The sequence below is a fragment of the Monodelphis domestica genome, chromosome 4 (assembly GCF_027887165.1).
Source record: "Monodelphis domestica isolate mMonDom1 chromosome 4, mMonDom1.pri, whole genome shotgun sequence".
NCBI lineage: Eukaryota > Metazoa > Chordata > Mammalia > Didelphimorphia > Didelphidae > Monodelphis > Monodelphis domestica.
Genome location: NC_077230.1, coordinates 308,727,694 through 308,753,145, shown reverse-complemented (window position 1 = coordinate 308,753,145; position 25,452 = coordinate 308,727,694). Strand labels below are relative to the sequence as shown.

The 25,452-nt window shown below is 35.7% G+C and overlaps 1 protein-coding gene across 9 annotated transcripts in view; it reads right to left on the bottom strand.

Annotated features, from left to right (window-relative positions):
* NBEA (neurobeachin) overlaps positions 1–25,452 on the bottom strand; it is an 829,579-nt gene that overhangs the window by 577,780 nt on the left and 226,347 nt on the right. For all 9 annotated transcript variants that reach the window (XM_056794740.1, XM_056794741.1, XM_056794743.1 and 6 more), the window contains 3 exons: positions 4,026–4,107; positions 3,669–3,792; positions 2,462–2,654 (listed from right to left, as the gene is read on the bottom strand). In XM_056794740.1, coding sequence (XP_056650718.1) covers positions 2,462–2,654; positions 3,669–3,792; positions 4,026–4,107 — 399 coding nt within the window. The remainder of the gene's footprint in view (positions 1–2,461; positions 2,655–3,668; positions 3,793–4,025; positions 4,108–25,452) is intronic.

Here is a 25,452-nt window from a genome sequence, read left to right as displayed (position 1 = left end):
TATGTTTATTTGAAATACAATGCATTTACAAAATACTTATAAGTACAAATCTGTCTAGTTTGGATTCAATGTGAAGCTGAGACAATATGCTGAGGCTTGGTGTGCTATTCACAACAAAGTCCTATGATGAGACTACATAATTTCCCTTTTTTCTCTAGCTCATCCACCTAAATGTGCTATCATGTATAAAAAGAAAATGAACTTATGACTATAAAAACAGAAAATGCAAGTGCTCCAATAGCTCATATCCCATAGAAAATTGCAGAGTATTAAAAAAAATCTCTAAAGTTATGCTAATTTAATGACAAACTAATATTGAGATGAAAGAATTGGAGAATTTTATCGCACAAAGCAACTTTGTAGAGAGCAACTAAAATAGCAATTCATTTTAAAGATGAAGTTTGATTTGCTCAGAGTCATACATGATTTGTAGCAAAATAAAAGCTAGTTAGAACACGTCTCCTGGCTTAAAGTTTAGTAACAATGAAATCATTTTGGAAAAGACCACCTGAGAAAAGAGTTGTAAGTTAGTGAGCATGAGAACAAAGCTAAGATAAAATTAAATACTGCACACATTACAACAGTAAACATACTCTTCATAAAAATTTTTTTGAAAAGAAAATGGAAGTAAAGATTAAGATAACAAGGCTATTTATACTCTTTGAGATAGTAATCTCTTACTCTGATTACACTCTGAGATTATAATTAAAAGGAGAAAAAATACCAATTTAGATAAAAATACTAATAGCTTTATACATGACAACAAAAAACTTCTTAGGAATTAATTTGAAAATTTCAATACATGAATTAAAGAGAATTACTGTATCAAGTGACAAATATGAATAAATAAAAAGAAATATGGAAAGATTTTTCTTAATTGATACAAAGTGAGGAAGTTAAAACCAGATGAACACTCATTGTAACTACACAAAAATATAAAAAATTGATAATATACCAAGAAATTTAAAGACTCAAAAACCAAAGGACAAGATGGGATCAAATGATAGAATTTTTATAAAAATATTTTACAAAATTCAATGTTATCTGAAATGGAAGGTAATGTTATTTTAATAAATTGTAAATAACTTAGAGCCTCTGGTTTTAGGTATTTAAAAATTAATGAAAAGGAATATCAGACAGTTAGAAAAAATGCTGGATTTGTGGTCAAGAGACCTGGGTTTTCTGTCACACAAACTTATAAGCTGTGTGATCATGAACAAGTCACAACCTCTTAGAGGTTGTATCTTCAAAAAAAACTTTAAAGGTATAATGCTGTCATACTTTATATCTTACAAGGCTGTTCTGAGGAAAACACTCTAAACACCTGAAAAAAGTCTATAAAGTTGATTCTTTCATAAGTTAATAGGCATATTCTTTTAGCAGTTGTTTATTTAACAGATAGATGGCATGGTATAATGGAAAGAGAAGTGGACTTGAGTCAGGAAATACTGATCTGATTCTAATCTCCAATGCTTCCTAACATTGTAACCCTAAGAAAATAATTTCTCTATTCAAAGATTGTTTCCTCATTAGTAACATATGAAAAATAATACTTGTAGTATAAACCTCATAGGTACACTACTGTGAGAATTACATGAAATTAATGTAACAAGTATTTTGCAAACATTGCAGCCCAATGAAAGGTCAGCTGTTGTTAATAAAACATAAAAAGTATGAACCTAAGATTTAAAATATGATCATTTTAAATAAGGTGTAAACCTAAGCAAAAATCTTAAGTCAACATTTTCAGAGGCATTTACTTTAGAAGCATAATATTTAAACTTTAGATACAAAGCATGTCTCCTAGAATTAAGACAAAAAGAAAACATGCTATGTGAAAGTGACAAAAACCATTTACAACAAATTTTGGAAATAAAAATAAATTTTGATCATTTTTTTTGAAGACGAAAACAATTACATATCAAAGTATATTTAATGAATTGAATTATTTCAGAAAGAACTCACTGTGATATGGTAGAACAAGCACTGGATTTGGTGTCAGAAATCCCAGGCTAAATCTTGGTTCTATAATTTATGATATGTGAACTTGGAAAAGTCTTTTGCCTTCTTTAACCTTCAGTTCAGTCTCTTTATCCATGTGTGTGTGCAGGCTTGTGTGTGTGTTTATATGTATGTGTGTAAGAGTTGTTGGACTAATCACCTCAAAGGATGCTTAGAGCTTTAAATTTGATTTTATAATAATATGCTACATACAAATAATGCTGCTATATACATATACACACAAAAATAAAATGAAATGGTTAGACTACATATCTTAGATCCCAATCTAGCTCTAAAATAAAATGGCTTCATTTTTTAAAAAAACAACAGTTTTAAAAAACTAAGTTGGTCATAATATGTGCTATCCACAAGATGGCACTAAACAATTTTTTAAAAGTAATTGACGAAACGATCTGAGATCCACTATCATTCAACACAAAGTTTTAAAATTAGTTGGTACCTTTGAATGAGCTATTGAGAGTGTATCCACCCAGACTCTCCAGCCTCCCCATTCGTATTTTATTGCATGATACAAAAGGATCCGAAAAATATTATACACCATTTCAGTAATCTTCTGTTCTTCAGAATTTTTGGGATTAATATAGCCAAGAGAAAACATCCAATCCTGCCATACTGAACACTGCAGTAAACATCTAGAGAGAAAGATAATTTCTTTTTAGGAATCCATGTAAAATTCCAAATTGTCACATTTAGAATGAAACAAATAGTATTCTAGTTTTGAAGAAAAGGATTTTTAACTCATGAAAACCATGCCAAATATTCACCACAGGCTTAAAAATGGGGGGGATAAAAGAAAAATTTACACAGCATGAGAGAGAAAACATGAATAAACCCATTACTAATATTAAAAATGGTAAAATAAATTTAGTCTGAATGAGAGAATGAAGACTAGGTGGGACAACAATATTTTTCCCATCATACAAAATCAAAATATTAACAACAGTAATGTTAAAAATATAAATGCTATATATTATCTTAGAGTAGACAAATCTGTAGGCAAGCAAGACATGATAATTATCTGTTTGGGGATATAGTATCCTTTCGTAAAACATGTTACTCCATTAAGAAAACAATTTAGAGAGGTTAGAAAAAGAGACTGTTTCTCTGAAAGAATTTATTTTACTGTTTTGTTTGAATAGTAGACCATCTTCAAACTCTATAAGCCCAATATTATTTTTCTATTCCAAGGTCACAAATTATACCCTGTTAACAATTTAGTAAATGTACAAACTCTATTAGAGAAACAGGGTAGAAGAATGCAAACCCGTCACAAAACTGGCAAAACAATTTAAGTGCTATTGATTGAACACATCAGTATAAATTTCATATGTGTAAATGATATATATGTATATATGTATTTTCAAGTGTGTGTATATATAGAAATATGTGCATATGCTATGTAGAAAAAATCTGGAATTACATATTTGCCTATGGATATACATTGTGTGTGAAAACTGAAGCAAAATTTTCTCTAATGACATATTAGTGACAAATTTGGCCCACACGATATGTCTTGAACTCATATTCTGATATTAGATATTATAATGATTTCAAATATCTTTAACAATATATAATAAAGATTCAAAATCAGGATGAAAAACACAAAATTGAGATGAATGAATCAGCAAAATATTAAAAATATATACCTCCTATTTTCACGGCTATTGCTGAAAAGTTTTATCATATCAGATAAAAATAAACGGCGAACTTCCATTAGTTCTGCACTTGGTGTAGAGTTTTTTAATAATGTTGCCACAACTTTAAGAATCACTGTAAATAAGCAAAAAAGTTATATTAAAATTAAAATCAAATGAAGTCTAATTCAGTAGGATATGAAATTCAAATCAATTTAATAATTATTCATCTACCTCCCCTTCTGTGATTAGCAATGAGAAAAAGCCATGGCGGTCATAAGATGTCCAGATAAGCTTTTGATCATTTAACTTCTGATTAAATGTTATTCAAGTTAATGAGATTATGAAAAGATATTAGAATTTGCTTACTTGGATTCTGAATTTTCACTGTGGAATCTGGCTCTGGATGTGGTTTATGGACAACTTGAGTGCAAACTTGTTCTGTCAAAATCTAGAATGTGAAAAATGCAGTTCATGTTAACATAAAATAATTTTTCAAATCCAGCCATTAAGAGATGCAGGAAATGTTTCCAGCAATATGTACAACTCATTCATGAAAAAACAGTAGACACAAATGAATAAATGAACTTTTCCTTAATATCATAAAGAATAGCTACCTAAAACTAAGAGATAATAGAACTTTTTTTTTTTTGAAATTTTACTTAATTAGTGTGACAGTGGCTGGCACTAAAGAAAAAGTGCCAGGCTGAAGAGTGTGTGGAACTGATCACCTCAATGGTGGAGGGACCCCAAGGGTTTAGAATCTTGAGGAGGAGAAGATTCTGGCTGGAAGAGCAGTTGGGCTCTCAGTCCAGAGAGGCCAAAGAGAGAAGGTTGAAAAAGACTTTCTCCTGAGGGTTACCCACTTTTTCCTTCTTGTGGCTGGAAATCCTTCCCCCCCAATATTTTCCAATTCAATTGAAAAAGACTATTGAAGGAAAAAAACCTGAGAAAGGCATTTTGAATCTCTGTCAGACCTCAGGTCCTGTTGCTCTGAGTCTGAACTGTGTGGTCAATGGGCCAAACCCAGGGTGAGTCAACCCGACTCTCTCAGGGGAATTAGGCTGCTGAAGCCTGAGCTCCCCCCAAACTCGAGGAGGGAGGGAAAGGGGTTTTAGAGACAGGGACCCCAATAGAGACAGGGACCCCATTTTTCACACCTTCCTTTCCCATTCTTTCCTTGCCAGTTAATCCTTTGTATTATCCTAATTGAGTTGACATTAAAGTAGTTATCTTTTCCCCAAGCTTTGAATCAAGTAATGAGTGAACAGATCAAGGGGAGACACTTTGGTCTCAAGTAGTGAAGGGGGGATAAGAGGGACAAGAGCAAATCTGGGAGAGCAGCCATAGCTAAGCTAAGGAGGGAAGGCAGAAGGGGGAAAATCTTCAAATCCCTTCTCCTCTCTCTCAGTCAACCCTAAACATCGGATGTCTCCCCTGAACCCCACTTTTTCTCTCTATTCTGAAATACTGAACCACTAAAATACATGAGATGATTTAGAATATTTTTCCATGGTTACAAGACTCATGTTCTTTCCCGCCCCTCCTCCTACCCCCTCTCCCCCATATCTGACATGAAATTCCACTGGGTTTAACATGTGTTAAAGACCTATTTCCATATTATTAATATTTGTACTAGAGTGATTGTTTAGAGTTTATTTCCCCAGTCAGATACCCATCGACCCATTTGATCAAGGAGTTGTTTTTCTTCTGTGTTTCTTTTCCCACAGTTCTTTCTCTGGATGAGGATAGTGTTCTTTCTCATATGTCCCTCAGAATTGTCCTGGATTTTTTTTTTTGCTACTAGTAGAGAAGTTCATTATATTCGATTTTATCACAGAGTATAATTTTCTCTTGGTTCTGCTACTTTCACTCTGCATAAATTTCTGGAGGTAGTTCCAGATCACATGGAATTCCTCCAGTTTATTATTCCTTTGAGCACAATAGTATTCCATCACTAACAGATACCACAATTTGTACAGCCATTCCCCAATTGAAGGGCATCCCCTCATTTTCCATTTTTTTTGCCACCACAGTGTGACTATGAATATTCTTATACAAGTCCTTTTCCTTATTATCTCTTTGGAGTACAAACCCAGCAGTGCTATTGGCTGGATCAAAGGGCAGACAGTCTTTTAGCACCCTTTGGGCATAGTTCCAAATTGCCTTCCAGAATGGTTGAATCAATTCACAACTCCACCAGCAATGCGTTAATGTCCCAATTTTGCCACATTGCCTCCAACATTTATTACTTTCCTTTGCTGTGATGTTAGCCAATCTGCTAGGTATGAGGTGATATCTCAGAGTTATTAATGATAATAGTACTTTTAAAAGAAATACAGGATACAATTTTGACACATGAAGCAAAAGATCTAGCGTACACATGTTCACTATCATGATTATTATTTGAGAAAAAAGAAGGAAAAAAACCCAAAGATTCAATGAAAAAAATTTGTATAACTCATTTCGGTAAAATAGCAGGTTATAAAATACCACCACAAAAGCACCAGCCTTTCTATATATACCACCAAAATAATAGCTGATAGAAATAAAAGGAAATTCTATGAAATGTATAAAATATTTGTGAATTAGACTACCAAAGTACAATCCAGACTTGTACAATTCCAAAACATTCCTGACATAAATAAATAAAATGCTAAAATATTTGAAGACACATTTCTGGTTCATGACTGGGCCAGAAGAATCTAATACTGATGATATTACTTCAATTAATTTGTAGATTTTTTGCCATTACTCAAAATATCACAGGAATGGAAAATTGTAGAAATAGAAAATAATGAAATTCATCTGATTGAACAAAGTTGAAGAAGCTCAAGAAAAATAATGAAAAAAGGTGGAATGAAGGGAACATGATATTTTTAAGCTCTAAAACAATATTAAATGAGCATAAAATTATTTGATTTCTGATTTTTTAAAAAGACAGAAAAGTTGATCAGTAGAACAAACTAAGTAAGCAAGACATAGAAGTGATACTGGATGAGTAACTGATAAACTCAATAAAGCAATTGATGGAAATAAGACTTCTTATTGGACAAAAAAAATTAGGAAAACTTTTGGCATTTAGGTGGCATAGTAGATAGAGCACAGTGCCTGCAATCAGAAAAATCTGAGTTCAAATTTGTCCTCAAATACTTATTAGTTGTGTGACCTTTGGTAATTCACTTAACCCCTCCATGCATCAATTCCCACATCTGTCAAATGAGCTGGAGAAGGAAATGGTATATCACTGCAGTATCTTTGTCAAGAAAACCCCAAATAGAATCATGATGAATCAGACACAACTGAACAATAATAATCAGGAAAACTAAAAAGCAGTTTAGCAGAAATTAGATTTAGGCAAAAATATAACTCAATATCTAAATCTTATACCAAATGAAATATCTAAATATAAAAGGTCATATGATAAAAATCAGTAAATGAAAGATACAGTGAATAATTGAGGAAAGAGATGAGATAATTTTCAAACAATGAATATAGGTGATATATACTACTTTTCCAAATAAAAAAACAAAATTATAAACCATGATAAAATGCTCTGGATTATTAGTAAAAGACAAGCAAATCTGAACCAACAGACCCTGTGGTTTCACCTCAGACAAAAAGATAAAAATGGTTAACTGTCCAAGTATCCTTAGAAAGTAGCACACTACATACACAATTGGTAGAATTGTGAACTGTCTGACCTTTTTAAAAAAATTATTTGGAATTAAGCTTAAAGAGTTATTGCTCTATACATACTCATTCACCTAGTGATACTGCTGCTATTAATAAAAATGTCCTAAAAGTCTTAGTACAGTTTAGCTTAAGACTACACTGATTCTTGGAATACCCTATATAACTTCAGTAAATAAAACATAGAAATAAAGATCAATTACAATTGCAACCTACACCTAGCCACTTTGTCTTGGAACTGATACTTGTATCGATTCTAAGACAATTCAAAGGTAGTGATTTGAAAAAATGTAAATAAAATAAACCTAGGCAAAAGCAAGACTGATGCTTCATTCTGGATACAATAATGATAAAGAAGTGGTTATGATGAAAAATATCATTTGAAAAGCCTACTATGATTCCTCCCAATGGCCTCATCAAGAATGTCTTCAATGAACCTGTAGATTACTCTTCATCTACATATATGTGTGTGTTTATGTATGCACATCTATATGAAAATAAACAAAAGATTCAGCACTTACTGATGCTGTTTCCTCAGTCATTCTTTTTAGTACTAATGATACATAAAAAATTTTCCGCAATTTTATATAAAGTTCCCCTTCAAATACCTTAATCAACCAATACCTCAAAATACTCACAAATATATCTCCTAGGAGGAGCTAGGTGTCATAGTGGATAGAGTGCCAGGTCTGGAGTCAGGAGGACATGGGTTCAAATCTGGAATCAGTTACTTCCTAGCTGTGGGACCCTGGGCAAATCAGTTAACTTAATCCTTGCTCTTCTCTTTTAAAGTTGATATACTAGGTGTCAATTCTAAGACAGAAAGTAAGGATTAATAAATGAATGAATGAATAAATGTTTCTCCTCCAATTTGGACTTGGTTTAGTTCAGTGCTTTTCTTACATGTTTTCTCTACTTTTACTTCCATTTCTTCTAGAAGAATAACAAGGACTGTGAGCTTAAAAGTCCAGATGCATATAGCTCAAATATATTTGTGAAGAATTTAGTGAAAAACCATGAAAGTCTTTCCCATACTTTAAAAAATTCTAATCATTCACCTACTTCTGGGGGATGTAATGTAGGGTGGTTTAGGGGATGTTATTAAATGTTTTAATTATGGGTCAATATCAGAAGAATCACTTTGGGAAAGCCAGCTGTGGAATGACGGGCTCAGTCCAGGCAAAGCTTCTCCTGAGGTAACAAACAGGGTCCAGGTTATATCAAGAATAGATGATGGATTTATCAGTCAAGGGAAGGTGAAAAAGGGATTTAGATAATTCTAATCTAATAAAAACTGCCTAAAACCCCTCCAGATCTTAATGTCCTGTAACCAGGAATCTTCTTGGATTCAAACTACACTGAACTACCTACCTGTCTAAAGACCCAGACCTTAATATAAATAGACCTTCACTAACCAAAAGGAAGTCCGCTTTTGGTGATATTAGAGGTAGTGGGTTTGGCAGTTAGGCAGGACAGGGCACAGGAAAAGGTCTTAGATCCAAAAGGATCCCAGACCAAATCTTATAGACAGATGCCCAGACAGTTCAGGATCACACTAGGAAACACGGTAGTTATCAACCAGCCAGCTGGGAAGCAGGTACAATAGAGAAGACCAGATAGAAAACAGTCATCAAGGGAAGGCAGTCAGTTCCCTCCAGGTAAACAAGAGCTATAGATCCAGCACAAGGCCCAACTGTCCCTTAGCAACAGCTTAACTCCCCCTTGCAGAATTTCAGAATTCCTTACTCTGTTATGCCATGCCTCTGCCCTCTGCAAACACACACTTTCCTACTTAACTTTTCCTTATAACAGGGCAGAGCTAAGATGGTGGAGTAAACCAAAGTAGCTCTGAGTCACCACGAGAATCCTGTCCAATCAATATTAAAATATCACCATAAACCAAATACAGGAGTGAAAGAACCAATAAGGAACAAAGTGAAACAACTTTCAAGAAAAGAAAAACCCAAAAGGTAAGCAGAGAACATCTGAGGCACTGTGGTGAGAGAAATGAAGAGTCAGCAAAAGGCTGAGGCAAGGAGGGGAGAGCAAGCCAAGAGCAAGCCAAGAGCAAGCCACACCCCACACCCCACCACACATTTGCTGTCATAGGTTTGGAACCAAGGTCCAAACCAAAATTCAGATCATGAAATCCTGCCTGGGCAAATAGTGGTACAAGCCAACCCATATCCCTTGAAATTTCAAAACTGTGGAGAAGAGCAGAGTCTCAGCCCTGGGCAGTCTGAGCTGAAGTGGACTTATCCCTGTGGGCCCCCCCCAAAAAAGCCATAAATACCAGTCTGGGCTTGGGATGAGGACATAGATGACACTTTGGGGTGGCTGATAGTACACTAAGGGGGAGCCTCCACCATCTTTTTACCTAAAGTTCAATCAAGGGTGCACCAGATTAGAACAAGTACATAGTAAGACCAAAAACTTACACCTAAGTCAGGAAGCTACAATTTAAGTAGTTCTTGACCTATCAAGACAAAAGTAAGACCAAAAGCTTACAACCAAGCCTAAGGCAAGTCTTTCAGTTTTCAGGATCTCAAAGGGTCAATTGAATAAGCTGGGGAGGGAAGAAGACTCTCAAAGCTCTCAGCCCTCAGAACATCATTTAATCCTATGAAATCAAATCATTCAATTCATAAAGAAATATTAAATGTATAATATGGATGACACAAATTCTAAATACAAAAGTGAAACAAGAGGAGCATTTATCCTAGATATAACACATTTTTGAGAATGCAGGAATTAAGATGTTTTATATCGGCAATTACAAGAATTACATGTAGCTATAGATCAGTAGTTTGTCAAACACATTCTAATAGCAAACATAATAATCATATGATTTATAGTGCTCTCAGCAAGAGGTTAAAATTACAAATGTGTGTGTGCCAGTGATTGTGCACACATGTGAGCATACTTGGTGGGGGGTAAGGTGAGAGTGGGAGATAGAGAGAGATACAAGTCATGTGCCACAGCAGCAAAGCAGAGAACAAAATGTCAGCTTCCATCAACTCCAGAGTTGGTTCAAAAATTGAGTGGATTAAACTGCCTCTCTGGAAGGGTAGAGGAGCTTAGGGCTTTTGTGTCAAGGGATCTTATCCCCTCCCCCTCCTGAGAAGCTGAACTGGTCCATTAACATTTTTTAAATAATAGAGTTACGTCTGTGAACGTGATGTATGTGAATAAAAGAAAGGGGGCAGGAAATCACAAGAGGCTTGTGGTGTGGACTCTGAGAGAGAGGGGACAGGTGAGGGGGGAGAAAGGTTACATGTGGTCTGAGAACTTAGAGTAAAGGATGAGATTTCAATCTGTGATGATCTACCCTTTTTTAAAATAAACTTTATAAAAAAAATATCTGGTAGATATATTAGTTCCACTTATAACAGCTTGGCAACCACTGGAAAGGTTAATTTCAAATTCTTAAATTCTTCTGAGAGATTTTTGAGTAAATGCTTAGGTAAGCGTAGGAGAAAAGAAATGGTTTCCGCTGCTCATCTGTGTTCACAAGCAAAACACAACTTGGAGGAGACAGGGAGGTGGCTTCTGTTTTCCTAGATCAGTAAGCTCCCCCTTACCCCCATTCCTTTAGCTTAGATGAAGGTAGAGTGGTGGAAAACAGGGCCCAAGTTTTTTGCACAGAACCAGGGTTTTTTTTAGGACCCAACAGGAACTTCCGCTCTTTCCAAGCCCAGTGTCTGCCTGACTTTACCTGGCGCATAAAAATGCAGACTTCTAGTTGCCATGAGCACAGCCCAGCCTCTAACTTCCCCCAGCGGGAAAAACCTGCTTTGGCTCTGATGCAGAGTCCTACCTCCCTCTGAGCTCAGCACAGCATAGCCCATGGGGAATAGGAGAACAGCAAGCAGGAGTAGACCACTAGGTGGATTTGGGGACTATAGTCCCTTGCTTTTAAGACCCAACACCCAGTGAGGGGCTGAAGCAGAGACTGTAAGTTAGGGGTAGCAAGCTAGGTCAGTAGCTTGAGAGCCTGACCTGGGGACAGAGATCCTGGGTTAAAAAAAAAACAAACAAACTAGCATGGATTAAGGATAAGATCTCTGTCCCCAGTGCTCACAACTTTGAAACCATGTGGCTTCACCTCAAGGGGTAAGGAAAGGACTGTACTTTTACAAGGAAATTTTCTTTTGAATTTTCTTTCCTCCCTTCCCCTATCAAACATTCTTTAGAACTGAGTTAAGAGGAAGTGTTATTTTTTTATCTCTCCTTTCCACCCTCACACATTCCTTTTTTCTTGCTTGTTTAGATGAGGCCTAACCTAAAGTGTGCTCCACTCTACACGCAGTTGTAGAGCCACCTCCTGGCAATAAAGAAAACTGCAGGAAATTTAAAATAAAATATCTTCCCTGCTACAAGTAGTGATCCAAAAAAAATAACATTAAATTGAATACATTTAAATAAAAGGATTATTAATAGTGGAATATTAATAATATAGAATTAAAATCAAAACCAAATTTCAAAAATTGAACAAAGTCAACATTACATTGAATTAAATGCAACATTAAGGAATAATTTTAGAAAACAATAGTATTATAATACTATCAATAACAATAATTATTAATTTTCAATGACTTATTAGCCATTAACAACTATTATTAATTGTTAATATTATTATTGATAATCAATACATGTTATTTATTATTACCATTACTTTTTATTACAATAATCATAATAAATACATATTTATTATTACTACTTTTGTTGTGCAAGAATTATTTAGTTCCTTATAATAGCTATTTTTTTAACTTACTCTCACTGCCTTCCACAATAATATTGAAGAAATTTGTATCTCCATTTTTCCATGTTTTAGGAACATTTCCTTGTTTAACCTGACCATTTAGCAATACTCAAACTAAACTAACTTAAATAGGCAGATTAAGGCATAAAGACTAGACACTATGGGAAATACTGCAAGACATCAAGGGAAATCAGGAAATATTGCTCCAGATTCAACCCTGCATACACTTTTTAATTCTCAGAGTAACCCTAGTCTTCTTAAGGAGAATTGGATGAAAAAGAAGGAAGCTAGAAAATTATGCAAAACCTGGATCAAAAAAATATTATACATGGCAAAAATTTTGCTCTTTTGACTTCAAGATCTGAAAAGATTAAAAGTTAGCCATTAAAAATAAAGATTCCAAAAATTACAAATACTGGCTCTTGTGGGCATATCATGTTGATAAATCAAACATGTCCTCAAGTAAGGAAATCATTCTAACTTTGGTACCAGACCATTCTAGCTTAACTCCTTCAGTTCCTACTCCTGAACCGTTGATTAGATCTAGCAAGAAACACACCCTATCATCCCACCAGGCCTATGAGGAGGTTTCTCCTCATACTGACCCCAACCAGGACTTGAACCTTTCAGTTCCTCTCCCTATCAGACTTCACTCATCCTCTACTCCTCCCATCCCCTTTCCTCCTGATTTATCTCTATGCACCCCCTTACCATCCCACTACTCATAACCTCAACAGTTTCCTTCTCATTACCCAGTGCCCACCCATCTCCCCTATTCCCACCTGTACCATCCCTACCTGCCTTATCCTCTTCCCTATATGTCTTCCCCTGACCGATGCCACCCACCTTACTATGACTCATCCTCTAGACCTCACCCATTCTACTCCTCTCCTTCCCAGCCCTACCCCCTGATCTTTTCGCACTGCCTCCCCATCCCCTGACCAGACCCTGCCTTTCCATTCACCCACCTCCCCACTTCCCCTACAATCCTCACTACAACCAACTCCACTGAACTACAGAAAACAGGTCAAGCAGCAGTTACAACAGATGATTCAAATATAGGTATATTTCCTCTAAGGGATGTTCCAACTTTTAATGGATTGGGAGATTTAGTCCACATTAGACACCATACACCTTTCTCTACACAGGATATAGTGATATTCAAAGAAAAACTATCTTCCTTTGAATCTGAGCCTGTGCCGCTCATAAATAAAGTTGAAAGCATTGTCCACACATATAACCCCACATGGAATAATGAGGAAGATTTGCTGTAGGCCTTGCTAATGGAAAGGGAAATAAAATTCTATCTCTTGTTAATCAGGTCCAGGGCAAGGGAACAACTATTTGGCCAAATGAGGATCCCATATGGAACCCAAATTCAGAGAAAGATTACTTACAACTAAGCCAGGCTAGGAATTCACTGCTAAAAGCTCTGATAAATTGTTCTGATAGGCCTGGTACTTGGATTAATTTGAAAATCTTAAAAAAGAAGATAATGAAAACCCCTCTCAGTTTATGGATAGGCTTATTGAGTTGAGTGCATGGGATCTTGATAAGGAAAGGAATGCCAGACAAATAGCATACAATAAAAATCAGAATTACAACAAAACAGTTGTAAGGCAGTTAAGAATTATTTTATGACAGGCTGTCCAAACTGACCTACTATGGACTTTGAAAACTTAAAAAGAGTGGTAGTATATGCTTTGGAGGGGCATAAGATGTATAATTGAATATCTGTTACCCTAAAAAAAAAGAACTACATTTCCCAGGAGCTCACTGACTTCCTGTCCTTATATACTTCCTATAGACAGGGGACATTAAGCAAGGATGTGAAGGGTTCCACCTCTTTACTTCCTGTTCCAAGCTTGGTGGTGTTAAGTCTGGTGTTTGAATTGGCTGATCAGCCATGGGAACATGGTTTTATTTTGTATTTTCTTTATTCCTTGATTTCTAATAATTATTTAATAAGTCCCTTAAATATATTTTTTTATTATTGAGATTGTAATTTTTACAATGACTGTAACCACTAATTGGAGAAAACCTCTCAATTTTTTTAGATAGCCTAGTAATTTATTAAAGCCACATTTCTCCTGCCAAGCCTTTTTGCCCACCTCAGCTACCTTTGCAAACTCCACGTCTCTTTGGAGCCGATGCATTTTTTTTCATACTTCTTGCCCAGTTTCTTGCTTTCCCTATTGGTCCGGATATTTTTAGCCCAGAGACTCATGGGGAAGAAGAGATAAACCAATTCTCTAGCCCAACTTATTGAGTCCTTTGTCCCTCATTCCTCCTGCATTCCTCGTTCCTTGCTGCTGACTCTGGCATTGCTGATACTGCCTGCTTCCTCCTGACCTTCTCAACATAAATCTCTCACCTGGCCCCAGCCCCTGGAACCCCAGAAATCCTCCTACTATTCTCTTGCACCTCTCCTAAATCAGCCTCCACCCTGAACCAACCCTGACCACTATTGCTGCCCCTGCTGTGCTGATTACTGCTGCAGAGAAGCTAGGAGTCCTTGGTGTTGTTCCTCAGGGCAGATTGTAAAAATAACAAAAAATGGGGTGTCTTTTTCCTTAGGCAATGATTAACCTCCTAACTCCCTCTGGGGAAATTGAATCAGTACAATCTACTGTGCTTTAACTATTGTTATATTCTGTTACCTTTTCCCTATAACTATACTGAACAAATATTATTGAATAAGGCCATATGAAGAACAGCCTTTTTTTCTATTTTGGCTTTGTAAATTGTCACATAGATGATGATGGTTGGATTTCAACAATACTGGTTAAATTCTGTGCAACTTTAAAAAAAATAATGGACTAAGAATTTAAATGGTAATTCTAAGAGGTCTTCAGAAATAATTTTAAATTAATCGTGGTTTCTGAATGAATATTTTCTATTTATATTTATATTATAAAGAATGTTGTATTAAAGGTAGAGGAACAAAGAGATGTCCCTACCAAGGAGTTTCTGTGAAGCAGGAAGTTGAAAAAAGAGCTTCTGCAAAACTCTTCAATTTAATTTACTTCCACCAGAACAATGTCGATTTCTTAGTGATGTTCTAGACCCAAATGAGTTTTACTTTGTTTAAAAATATATTTACCAAGATTGAAAGAATAGTTATATATTGACAATCCATCATTTCATATTTTTTTTTGCCATACAGCAAGTTATATGAAATATGTTAGTGGATTTGTTTGCTATTGTAATTAACTAGGCTATTGTGAATTTTGGGGACATTGGTACTTGTTTGAATGTGCATTATCTATTGTATTACTATTTTATTTTGAAAATCATTTGTATTCACACAGTGGTTAAGTTAAAAAAAGAAAAAGATCTCATTTTTTTTTTTGGTTGAGAAACCTTTGTATTCTACCTTAGCCAACACATTATGTCAATGATTGTAAGCTATGTATTTTTTTTATTTTTAAACTTTCTATTATTGTTTTTGCTTACATGTGCAATATACAATTTCAGTTTTGTTTTTTCTCTCTTTTTGTATTTGAAGCACATGTCACCAGTATTGAAATTATCTTTAAGTTTTTTTGATTTTGCAGTAAAATAATTTTAAGATATATTTGCTATAATGTTAATGCATAACCAAAAAGCTTTAGACTATAAAAATGATGCCACTGATTGTTTAAAAATATTATGGGACATTCCTTAATAATTCTGTTTGGTTCTAGGACAAAAGAATACAAAAAGAGCCATTGCGCAGTGCCAAAGAAGCACTTAGGTTACCTGCATGGTGCCAATCGAACACAAGGTCAATGAGACTAACCAATCCTGATGGGATTGATGAAAAATTTGAGCCAAGAGGACTAGTACTTGTTTGAGGTTCGAGGTTGAGGCTGTTTAATATGTGTTAAAGACAGGTCTTTCTTTTCCCACATTCTACCAAGTATCTCAAATTTAGCTCCTACATTGCTCCTATAATCTAGTCCCTTTTCTATCTTTCATAGTATGGCAAACTTTCTATAGTCCTGGCTACTCACTGAGTAAATGCATGATTGTTTAAATCATTTTAATTGGGCCCTGATTCAAGGACCTATTATAGATTTATTTTTCCTTTACTTAGTATTTTACACATAAGACTTTGAGAGTCTATATTTCATCCATAAATTATCTTTTTTTATTTGGATTCTTTTTTTGATGTTTTTAATTTCTCTTAAAAATTAATTCATACACCTAATAACTCAGCCATGCATTCCTAAATGATCCTGTGTTTTTCAATACCCTCTTCAGGAGGGAATGTATAATTATTATAAATTGCAATTTTAAAATTCTTTTTGAGAGTAATTTTAGGTTAAGAAACATGTTACCTCTCCAAATCCAGAAAGTGAACTGTTTGGAGAAAGCACCATGAAGATGCCTCCACAGACCTCAAGCTGTACCAGAAGATCCAGAGTGAACTTTGGGATGTGGTGATTTGAACTGTGTGGGGCTGAATGCATTTGTTTTGTATGCATATACTCATGCTGAAAGGGACAGCCCCCTAATTGGCTTTTTGGCAATGCATCTAGCAAATATTGGTTTGGTTCTCTTTTCCTCTTATCCTCAAATTATTGTAATTTCAAAGTTGGTTATATTTACAAGATCCATTGGAGATACTAGTCTTCTATGCATCTCGGGGTGTGTGTGGGGTGGTTAATTGAAAATCTGTTACTCTCAAAAAAGAACTACATTTCCCAGGAGCCCACTGACTTCCTGTCCTTACATACTTCCTGTAGACAGGGGATATTAGGCAAGGATGTGAAGGGTCCCACCTCTTTACTTCCTGTCCTGAGCATCGTGGTGGTAAGGCGAGTGTTTGAACTGGCTGATCAGCCATAGGCACATGGTCTCTATTTTGTATCTTGTTTATTCCTTGATTTCTATTGATCATTAATAAATCTCTTAAAATATAATGTTTTTATTATTGAGATATAATTTTAACTTTTACAAGGAAAGGGAGAACACTGATTTAATGAAAACATTATGGAAGGAAATAAAGGAATTAACTGCTAAGCAGGGAGAGAAGGATAAAGAGAATGCTATTTTAGTAGAGACATTGAGGAAGGAAATAAAAGAATTAACTGAAACAGTTGGAAAGGCAAAGCAGGGAGAGGTCATAGCTCCCTTAAAAGAATCCATAAAACAAATATTAACATGTTATTTTTGTGGAAAGGTGTGTCATGTAATTATTAATTGTAAGAAGGGAATCAGGAAAATAGGAATAAAGATTTCAGGGATAATAATGATAAGAGGAACAGTAATTTGAATGAGGCAAATCAAAACTTACACACAAACATCTGTACTCAGTGTGGGAATTCACTTCAGTATGGAGGACCCCAGAGGTGTGGACAAAGGAATCTAGATGACTGATTGTACTTGAGAGGGGAAGAAACATCAGAGTCTGGAAGTGAATTTTAAGCCTTGTCAGACCTCATTGCCTCATTTATGTTAACTGTTTCAGTTTGTTCCCCTCCCCAAAATGAAGACGTCTCTGTAACACATTTCTAAATACAAGATATATATATAAAATTTACTATTAACAACTTCATAAGTTATCTGGATGGAAACATTCTGTTACATTGTCTTTATTTTTACCTCTTTATGACTATACTGAAGAACATATCATTGTGATAAGCCGCTAAATAGCCTTTTGTTTCTTTTTTTTTTTGCCTTTGTTAATTGTCACACAAAGACAGATGGACTCCATCAAACTGGTTTCAACCTGTATGAAATTTTTGGAGAATTTAATTATCTAGTAATTTAAATTGATTTTAAATGGCACTTCAAAAGTGATTTTTTTTTAGATATCTGGGAATATCCTCTGACTGATCATTTGCCTGCCTCTGAGTTGTATATAACAAGAGGTAAGGGTCCATTTATAGTTGAAGTAGAACGCAATAGCATCATTGTATTTTCCCATCTCTGCATTAATTGAAAATGTAATGGATGACACATCAGAAGTGAATTTTATTTTTAGTCCTCAGCTCCACATGAAAATGGGTGGGATATATTTGAGACAATTCTGTTATACTGCTAAAGTCTCATACCAAGAGGGAGAGAAGTGCCCAAGTGGTTTAGTTAGTCTGTGGTGTGTTATAATCTCATTCAGGAGGTGAGAATGATTTTTCCTTTAAAGCCTAGTAGCTTTGAAATGGATTTATTACATGAATAATCTAGATTCTTGGTGACATTTTAGACCCAAAAGGTTTTCATCAAGAGTCAGAGATTTTTCTGGTTTCTCCCACCAAATTTTGGAATGATGGTAACAATAGACTTTGTTAAAAATATTTAACCCAATGTTGAAAGAGTGGATAAATCTATAGAACCTGTGAAAAATATTCATGATTTCAAAGGTTTTTTAAATTTCACACAGAGACTCATGTGAATCTTAATGATAACAGGTTTGTTTGCAGTTGTTCTGAAATGTGCTCTTATAATTTTGAGGATTTTGGTAGTTCTTTGAATCTGTATTGGTTGTTGTACTCATGTTTTGAAAAGACTTTTACCTGGTGAAAAAATTATATACACTCACACTGTGGATCCTGGCCAAGTTAAGACAGATATAAATCTCATTTTTAAGTGAGCACTTTTTGTGTTGTGTCTCTGATTGGCTAACATATTTTCACATGGACTGTGAATTATGAAATTATGATTTTTAAAATTATTTTTTCTTTACAGTTACAATAGGATATTTCATTTTTCCCTTTCTTTTTTTCAATCCTTGGTGATACTTGAAGTACATGAAATGAGTATTAATGTTTGTTTTGTTTTGTTTTTTACTTGAAGGATAAGGTTTACAAGATAAGTTTACAGTATCTATTAGCCCTAATAACTACGCATACCCAAAAGCTTTAAACTATGGAAACCTGTCATTTATTGATAAATTTTATGGGACTTTGTTTAGTGATTGTGTCTGATTCCAATAAAAAAGGAACAAAGAGCCATTATACAGTGCAAATAGCACAAGGTCAAAAAGGACCAAAACAATACAGGGAAGATTGTTGAACTTCTATGCCAATATGAAAGGACTTAAACCTAGTGTGAGAATAGAGGTTGAGCCTCTTGACATATGTTAAGATGCAGGTCTCCTTGCACTACATTCCTTGTGCATTATTCTGAGTTAAGTACCTCATTTTGGCTATCACCCTGGCTCCCCCTGTCTCTCACAGTGAAGTTATTATCAGAGCAGGGAATGATTTTTTTCCCATTTGCTGCTGAAACCTAGTCCCTTCTCTATTATAGTTTGGCAATTTTCTGTAGTCCTGGCTGCAAATGGGTAAAGTGCTGTATTGCTGCTTTTGTCCTACAGGCTTGTGGGGCATAAGTCACTTTAATTGGGCTTTGCTACTGATTAGAGAACCTGTTACAGGTTTATTTTTTATTCAGAATTGTATACAGTAAGATTTTTATTTTTTTATCATTTCTATACTTATTAACAGAATTTAATTTTTACTCTTTTATTTGAGAATTTTTGGGGTGGCTTTTTTTTCTTTTGGCAATTGTTTCATACACCTCATAACTCGGCCCAAGGTGATTCTGGTGTTTGTCAACACCCTCCTCAGAGGGGATTGCATAATTATTCTAAAATCCAAGATTTAAAATGTTTTGGAGAAATTTCTGGAGAAGAAACTTGTCAACACCCAGAATCAAAAAAGTAGATCCTTTTGGAGAAGGTGCTGAAAAGCTGTCTGAAGAAGCCACACACTGCATCAAAAGATCCAGAATGAACTTTGGGATAAAATGAACTGAACTGAAGGGGGTTGAATATACTTATTCTGGAAGTAAACTTTTATGTCAAAGGGGACTGCCCCCTAATTGGTATTTTGTCAATTTGCCTGTTAATTAGTTTTGGTATTTTTCTTCTCATATTTCACTCTTAACTCTAACTATTGTAACTTCCTCTTAGAAAATTCAATGATGTATGTAGTTTTAGCAGGAAGATATTTAGAAGTATAAAATAGTTACGTTTAAATGATCCATAGTTATGTTTAAATGATCTATTTGGGAGACTGGTCTCCCAAAGGATCACAGGGGATTTGTGTCAAGGGATCTTATCCTCTCCCCCTCTTGAGTAGCTGAATTGGTCCATCAACATTTTTCAAATACTAGAGTTATGTTTGTGAATGTGCTGTATGTGAATAAAAAAAAGGGAGCAGCAAATCATATCATCAAATCATGTGGCATAGACTCTGGGAGAGAGGAGACAGGTGAGAGGGGAAAAAGGTCAATGGAGAATAGGCTACACATGGTCTGAGAACTTAAAGGATAAGATTTAAATCTGTGCTGATCTACCCTTTCTATTAATAAAACTTTACTAAAAATAATAACTGGTAGATATATTACTTTCACTCATAATACTTTTGTAGACCTTAAGTCTGGAATATTACTGTCTCCAGTAAATGAAAGCAAGCAGTGGCAGGGTAGATGGTAAGATGTTTATTATGACTAAGTCTTAGAATACTAATCTGCTTCTAATTAAATAAATTCTTTTCAATCAGCTTTTCTTAGCTGATATTCGTGCCAATGTTCAAATTTTCTTTCTTCCATAATTAGGTGTCGCCAACTGCCTAACAGGCATCTTAAACTAGATGCCTTGAAGACCAGCATGCCTAAAATATGAATCATTTTCTTTATCTCCAAACCATCAACTATTCTTAAATTCTTGAAGATACCACCATACTTGCAATCACCCAGGTGCAAAATCTAGGTGATAACCTCATCTTTTTACTGATGGTGGTTTAGGTTGAGGGAGGGGGTTAGGGTTCCATTACTTTCTTCAATATGGTAAATTCATGGGTTAAACTTCTATATGAAGCTGTAAAAATCAATGGACATAACTTTTCCTCCATTCACCATTTTTTTCTTTTACAATCAAAATTTTACTTAAGTCAAATTGATATTTTAGGTACATGGAATACCTTTTTCTGATTTGTTTTTATAAATAGGTTTTATAGTCTTCTTTTTTGTTATTACAGTCTTCCTGTTACTTTAAGAAGCTGGTAGTTCTACTTACACATGCAGATAATTAAATATATAACAATATTAGTAGTTAAGCATAATCTCCCTTTTAAGCTATACCAAAATCTTGGCACAAACCAAGGGGAGACAAAAGACTGTCTACTGACAAGATAGTTTATCCCAGACTTAGCATTGGGACAATCTGTCCAAATTATCAATGACCCCAAAAATTTGAGGAAAGTTATTATAGACAGAAGGAGGTAAAAACAAATTAACTAAAAAAAGAAAGGAGGGAGAAGGTGTGTGAGAAAAAGATAAAAATGTAAGGGATATGCAAACATGAGGAATTCACAAACTACTAATAATCGGCTTTGCTATACATAAGACTAAGTATATGTATATTTAAATACAATGGGTTTCTTAAAGAAATAAAGAATACTTTAAACAGCTGGAGCAATATTTAGTGGTGATGGTTGGGCCATGTCAGCATAATAAAAAAGACAATACTACCAAAGCTATCCTTTTAATTTTTATAATCAAAATACTTCAAATTATTTATTATTTTAATGCTATGCCAATTCAAATTATCAAAAGGGCACTTTATAGAACTTGACAATATAACAAAATAAGCACAACTAGAATGTAAATGGAAAGAACCATAAAACAAAACTGAAAGTGAATGTAGCAAAATTATAAGAACAAACATGTTTCCAAAGAAAAGAGACGAGAAGACATTAACTTGCTCCTTTGTGGAAACAAGAGACCCACAAGTGTTAAATACTGCACATATTTTCAGATTTCTTGATGTAGAAATCATTTTTGTTTTCTCTATTTTTGGGGGAGTAGAGTCTTTAAAAATATACTCTTTTGGGAGGGAGAGGAGGAAATATAAGGATAAGTGATGATGGATAGAGAAAAATGCACAGATTGTCTTTAAGAAGAAAGGAGCAGAATTTAGATATAAACTCTGAGAGAGGATTCTGGAAGGAGAGGAGGGTCTTGGGAGTTTACTGGATTTAACAGTCTCTCCTGATCTGGCTGCTTAGGAGGATCTTTGCTCTGGCATACCCTAGGAAAAGATTAATCCTATGGAAAGATTAGGAAATTCCTGGATTGGAGAACTGCCTTGGAGGAGACCTGCTTTTCCCTGACGTACAGAGATCAACCTGTCAGAAACAACTTGGTTAAGGTAAATCCAAGGGTTTTGTCACCTGGGACTTTAGGTTTACCTAGGAAGCCAACCCCAGGCTTTGAGTAAGGACTCAGTACATCTATGAGTCCTGCATCCTCAGCCTTTTAAAGATAATCAGAGTAACATGAGGTTCTGTGCTGCTTGGGGGAGAATGCATTTGTATAATAGGAGTTAACAAAGAAGGATCAGGAAACTCCATGCCGAGTATTACATTCCATCTCTCCATTTACTCCTGCATCCTGATTTTCCCATGGTCCCACATTACTATCACTCTACCAGGATTTTTCTGACACACTACACTTTCCATCATTCTCCATATTGCCATTGGTCACATTTACTATTCCATCCACTTCATTACTTATATTAATTATTTCATCATGTCCTTCAATTATCTCAACATATTTAAATTCTTTTAATTCTTTATCATTAACAATTTCTTTCCCACAATCATTATTTAAATTTAATTTAACCATCCCATGCTGAGCACACCTTCATGCTGAGCAGGCTCCCTTCTGTAAATGCCCTTTCTGTGTATTCCCATCAGCCACCTGAGAATAACAGGCCATGCTCCTGTTCTGATGAAATCCTGCATTGATTCTAAGTCCAGTGCTTGCTGGGAACCATTACAACAACCATGATTACAACAATTATTATTTCCACTATATACATTATTATTAAATCCAAAAATAAACCTATTATTTCTACCATAATAATTTTGTCTATAACCATTATAACTATTATATGCATTGCCTTGGTTTCCCCTATTCTGAGTTGAAAATTGATACCTGAATCTACATTCTCTCATCATATATCCAAGTTGATTGCATAGATAACACCTTGGAGGATTTTGCCTATTCTGTCTGGAATTATATTCATATCTTGGAGGCTTATAAGACTGTAAGGCAGCAACAGTCTTGACCTGTTATATTTCATTCTCTTGGATCTTTTTATTTGCTTCCTTTAATTAGCAACCTAAATTCATCAATAACATCAATCTTATCTTCAGCTTGCCTATCCAAAAAATCCTGGTATTGTGTAAGTCACTGTCCTTTTCAATTCATCAAGACCTCTGGTGAACCAGTTTGGGCAATTGCTTTCGAAAAAATTTTTCACCCACTGGACAGGCATTCTTAACAAATTGCCTCTTGATGTGACTTACACATATCAAATCTAGGCCAAGCCTACACTCTCCACAACAAATAATCCTATCAAAGAAGATAGCTTGTGTTTCCCCTATATCTTCCCTCAACCTCTCAAATATGGACCATGTCGCAGGGCACTTAAGAGTTTGCTCTTACTGTTTCCAAGATAGACTCTCTTGCCATTCCAAGTTGCCTATAATTTTCTATAGAATTTATCTCCACATCATTATGCTCAGGCATCCATGGAGTAAGAGGAGTATTGTTGTTTGTTTGCTTCACAATCTGTTGTTTTTCTCTCTTTGTTAGAACCTAATTCAAGATAAGGTCAAAATCTTGATAACTCAGATTAAAGAGTCTGATATCTCTTTCCAACTCTTTTACAACTTGGCATCTCATTGACTACATCATTGTATGCCGGGGAGACATCCAGGATGTACAGATCATCAGAGCCATGAGAAGAGCTGAATGCTGGACAGACCACCGATTGGTGAGAGCGACTCTTCAAATGTGCATTGCGCCTCACCATCCAAAATGCGCCGAGACAGTTCGCGCATTTTACAATGTGAGTCATCTTAGTGATCCATCTTATTTGCAAACATTCCAGTCCTGCCTGGACGACAAGCTGTCTGCCAAGGGACCACTCACTGGAAGCTCAACTGAGAAATGGAACCAGTTCAGAGACACCGTGAAGGAAACATCAAAGGCAGTCCTAGTCCCCAAACAAGGCAACCACCAGGACTGGTTAGACGAGAACAACACTACTATTGAAGACCTATTGAGCAAAAAGAACAAAGCCTTTATGGAGTGGCAAAATAACCCAAACTCTGCTCCTAAAAAGGACAGATTCAAGTCTCTCCAAGGCATGGCACAGCGTGAGATCAGGAAGATGCAAGACCAATGGTGGGAAAAAAAGGCAGAAGAAATCCAGCTCTTTGCTGATACAAAAAACTACAAACAATTTTTCAGTGCCCTCAAGACTGTCTATGGGCCATTAAAACCCACCACCACTCCCTTGCTATTCTCTGACGGTGACACTCTTATAAAAGATAAAACAGGCATTAGCAACAAGTGGAAAGAACACTTCAGTCAGCTTCTCAACCAACCCTCTTCAGTCAACCAAAGCGCCCTTGACCAGATCCCCCAAAACTGCACCATTGAACAACTTGATGTCCCTCCTTCAATAGAGGAAGTCCAAAAAGCCATTAAACAAATGAATGCAGACAAGGCTCCCGGTAAAGACGGGATTCCAACTGAGGTGTACAAGGCCTTAAATGGAAGGTGCTCCAGGCATTCCACATAGTGCTGACCAGCATATGGGAAGAGGAAGACATGCCCCCAGAACGCAGAGATGCCTCCATCGTAGCCCTATATGAGAACAAAGGCGCATGAGCAGCCTGTGACAACTACAGAGGCATCTCACTACTCTCCACTGCTGGAAAGATCCTCGCCCGTGTTATACTCAACAGACTCCTGTCATCTGTTTCAGAGCAGAACCTGCCTGAATCACAATGTGGCTTCCAACCAGATTGCAGCACCATTGACATGGTCTTCATGGTGAGGCAAATGCAGGAAAAATGCCTTGAGCAGAACCTGAGTCTCTACGTTATCTTCATAGACCTGACAAAGGCATTCGACTCAATGAACAGGGACGCATTGTGGGTGATCCTTAGCAAGCTCGGTTGCCCAGCAAAATTTGTCAAACTGATCCAGCTCTTTCATGTTGACATGACAGGGGAAGTCCTATCTTGTAGAGAGACTTCTGATCATTTCAACATCTCCAGTGGTGTGAAACAAGGCTGTGTCCTCGCTCCGGTACTATTCAACCTATCCTTCACCTAAGTATTACGACATGCTGTGATGGATCTAGACCTGGGCATCTATATCAAATACCGACTAGATGGCTCACTATTCGACCTTCACCGCCTGACCACAAAAACAAAGACAACAGAGAGACTCATACTGGAAGTTCTCTTCGCAGATGACTGTACTCTCATGGCCCACCAAGAAAATCATCTTCAAACCATTGTGGACAGGTTCTCTACTGCAACAAAACTG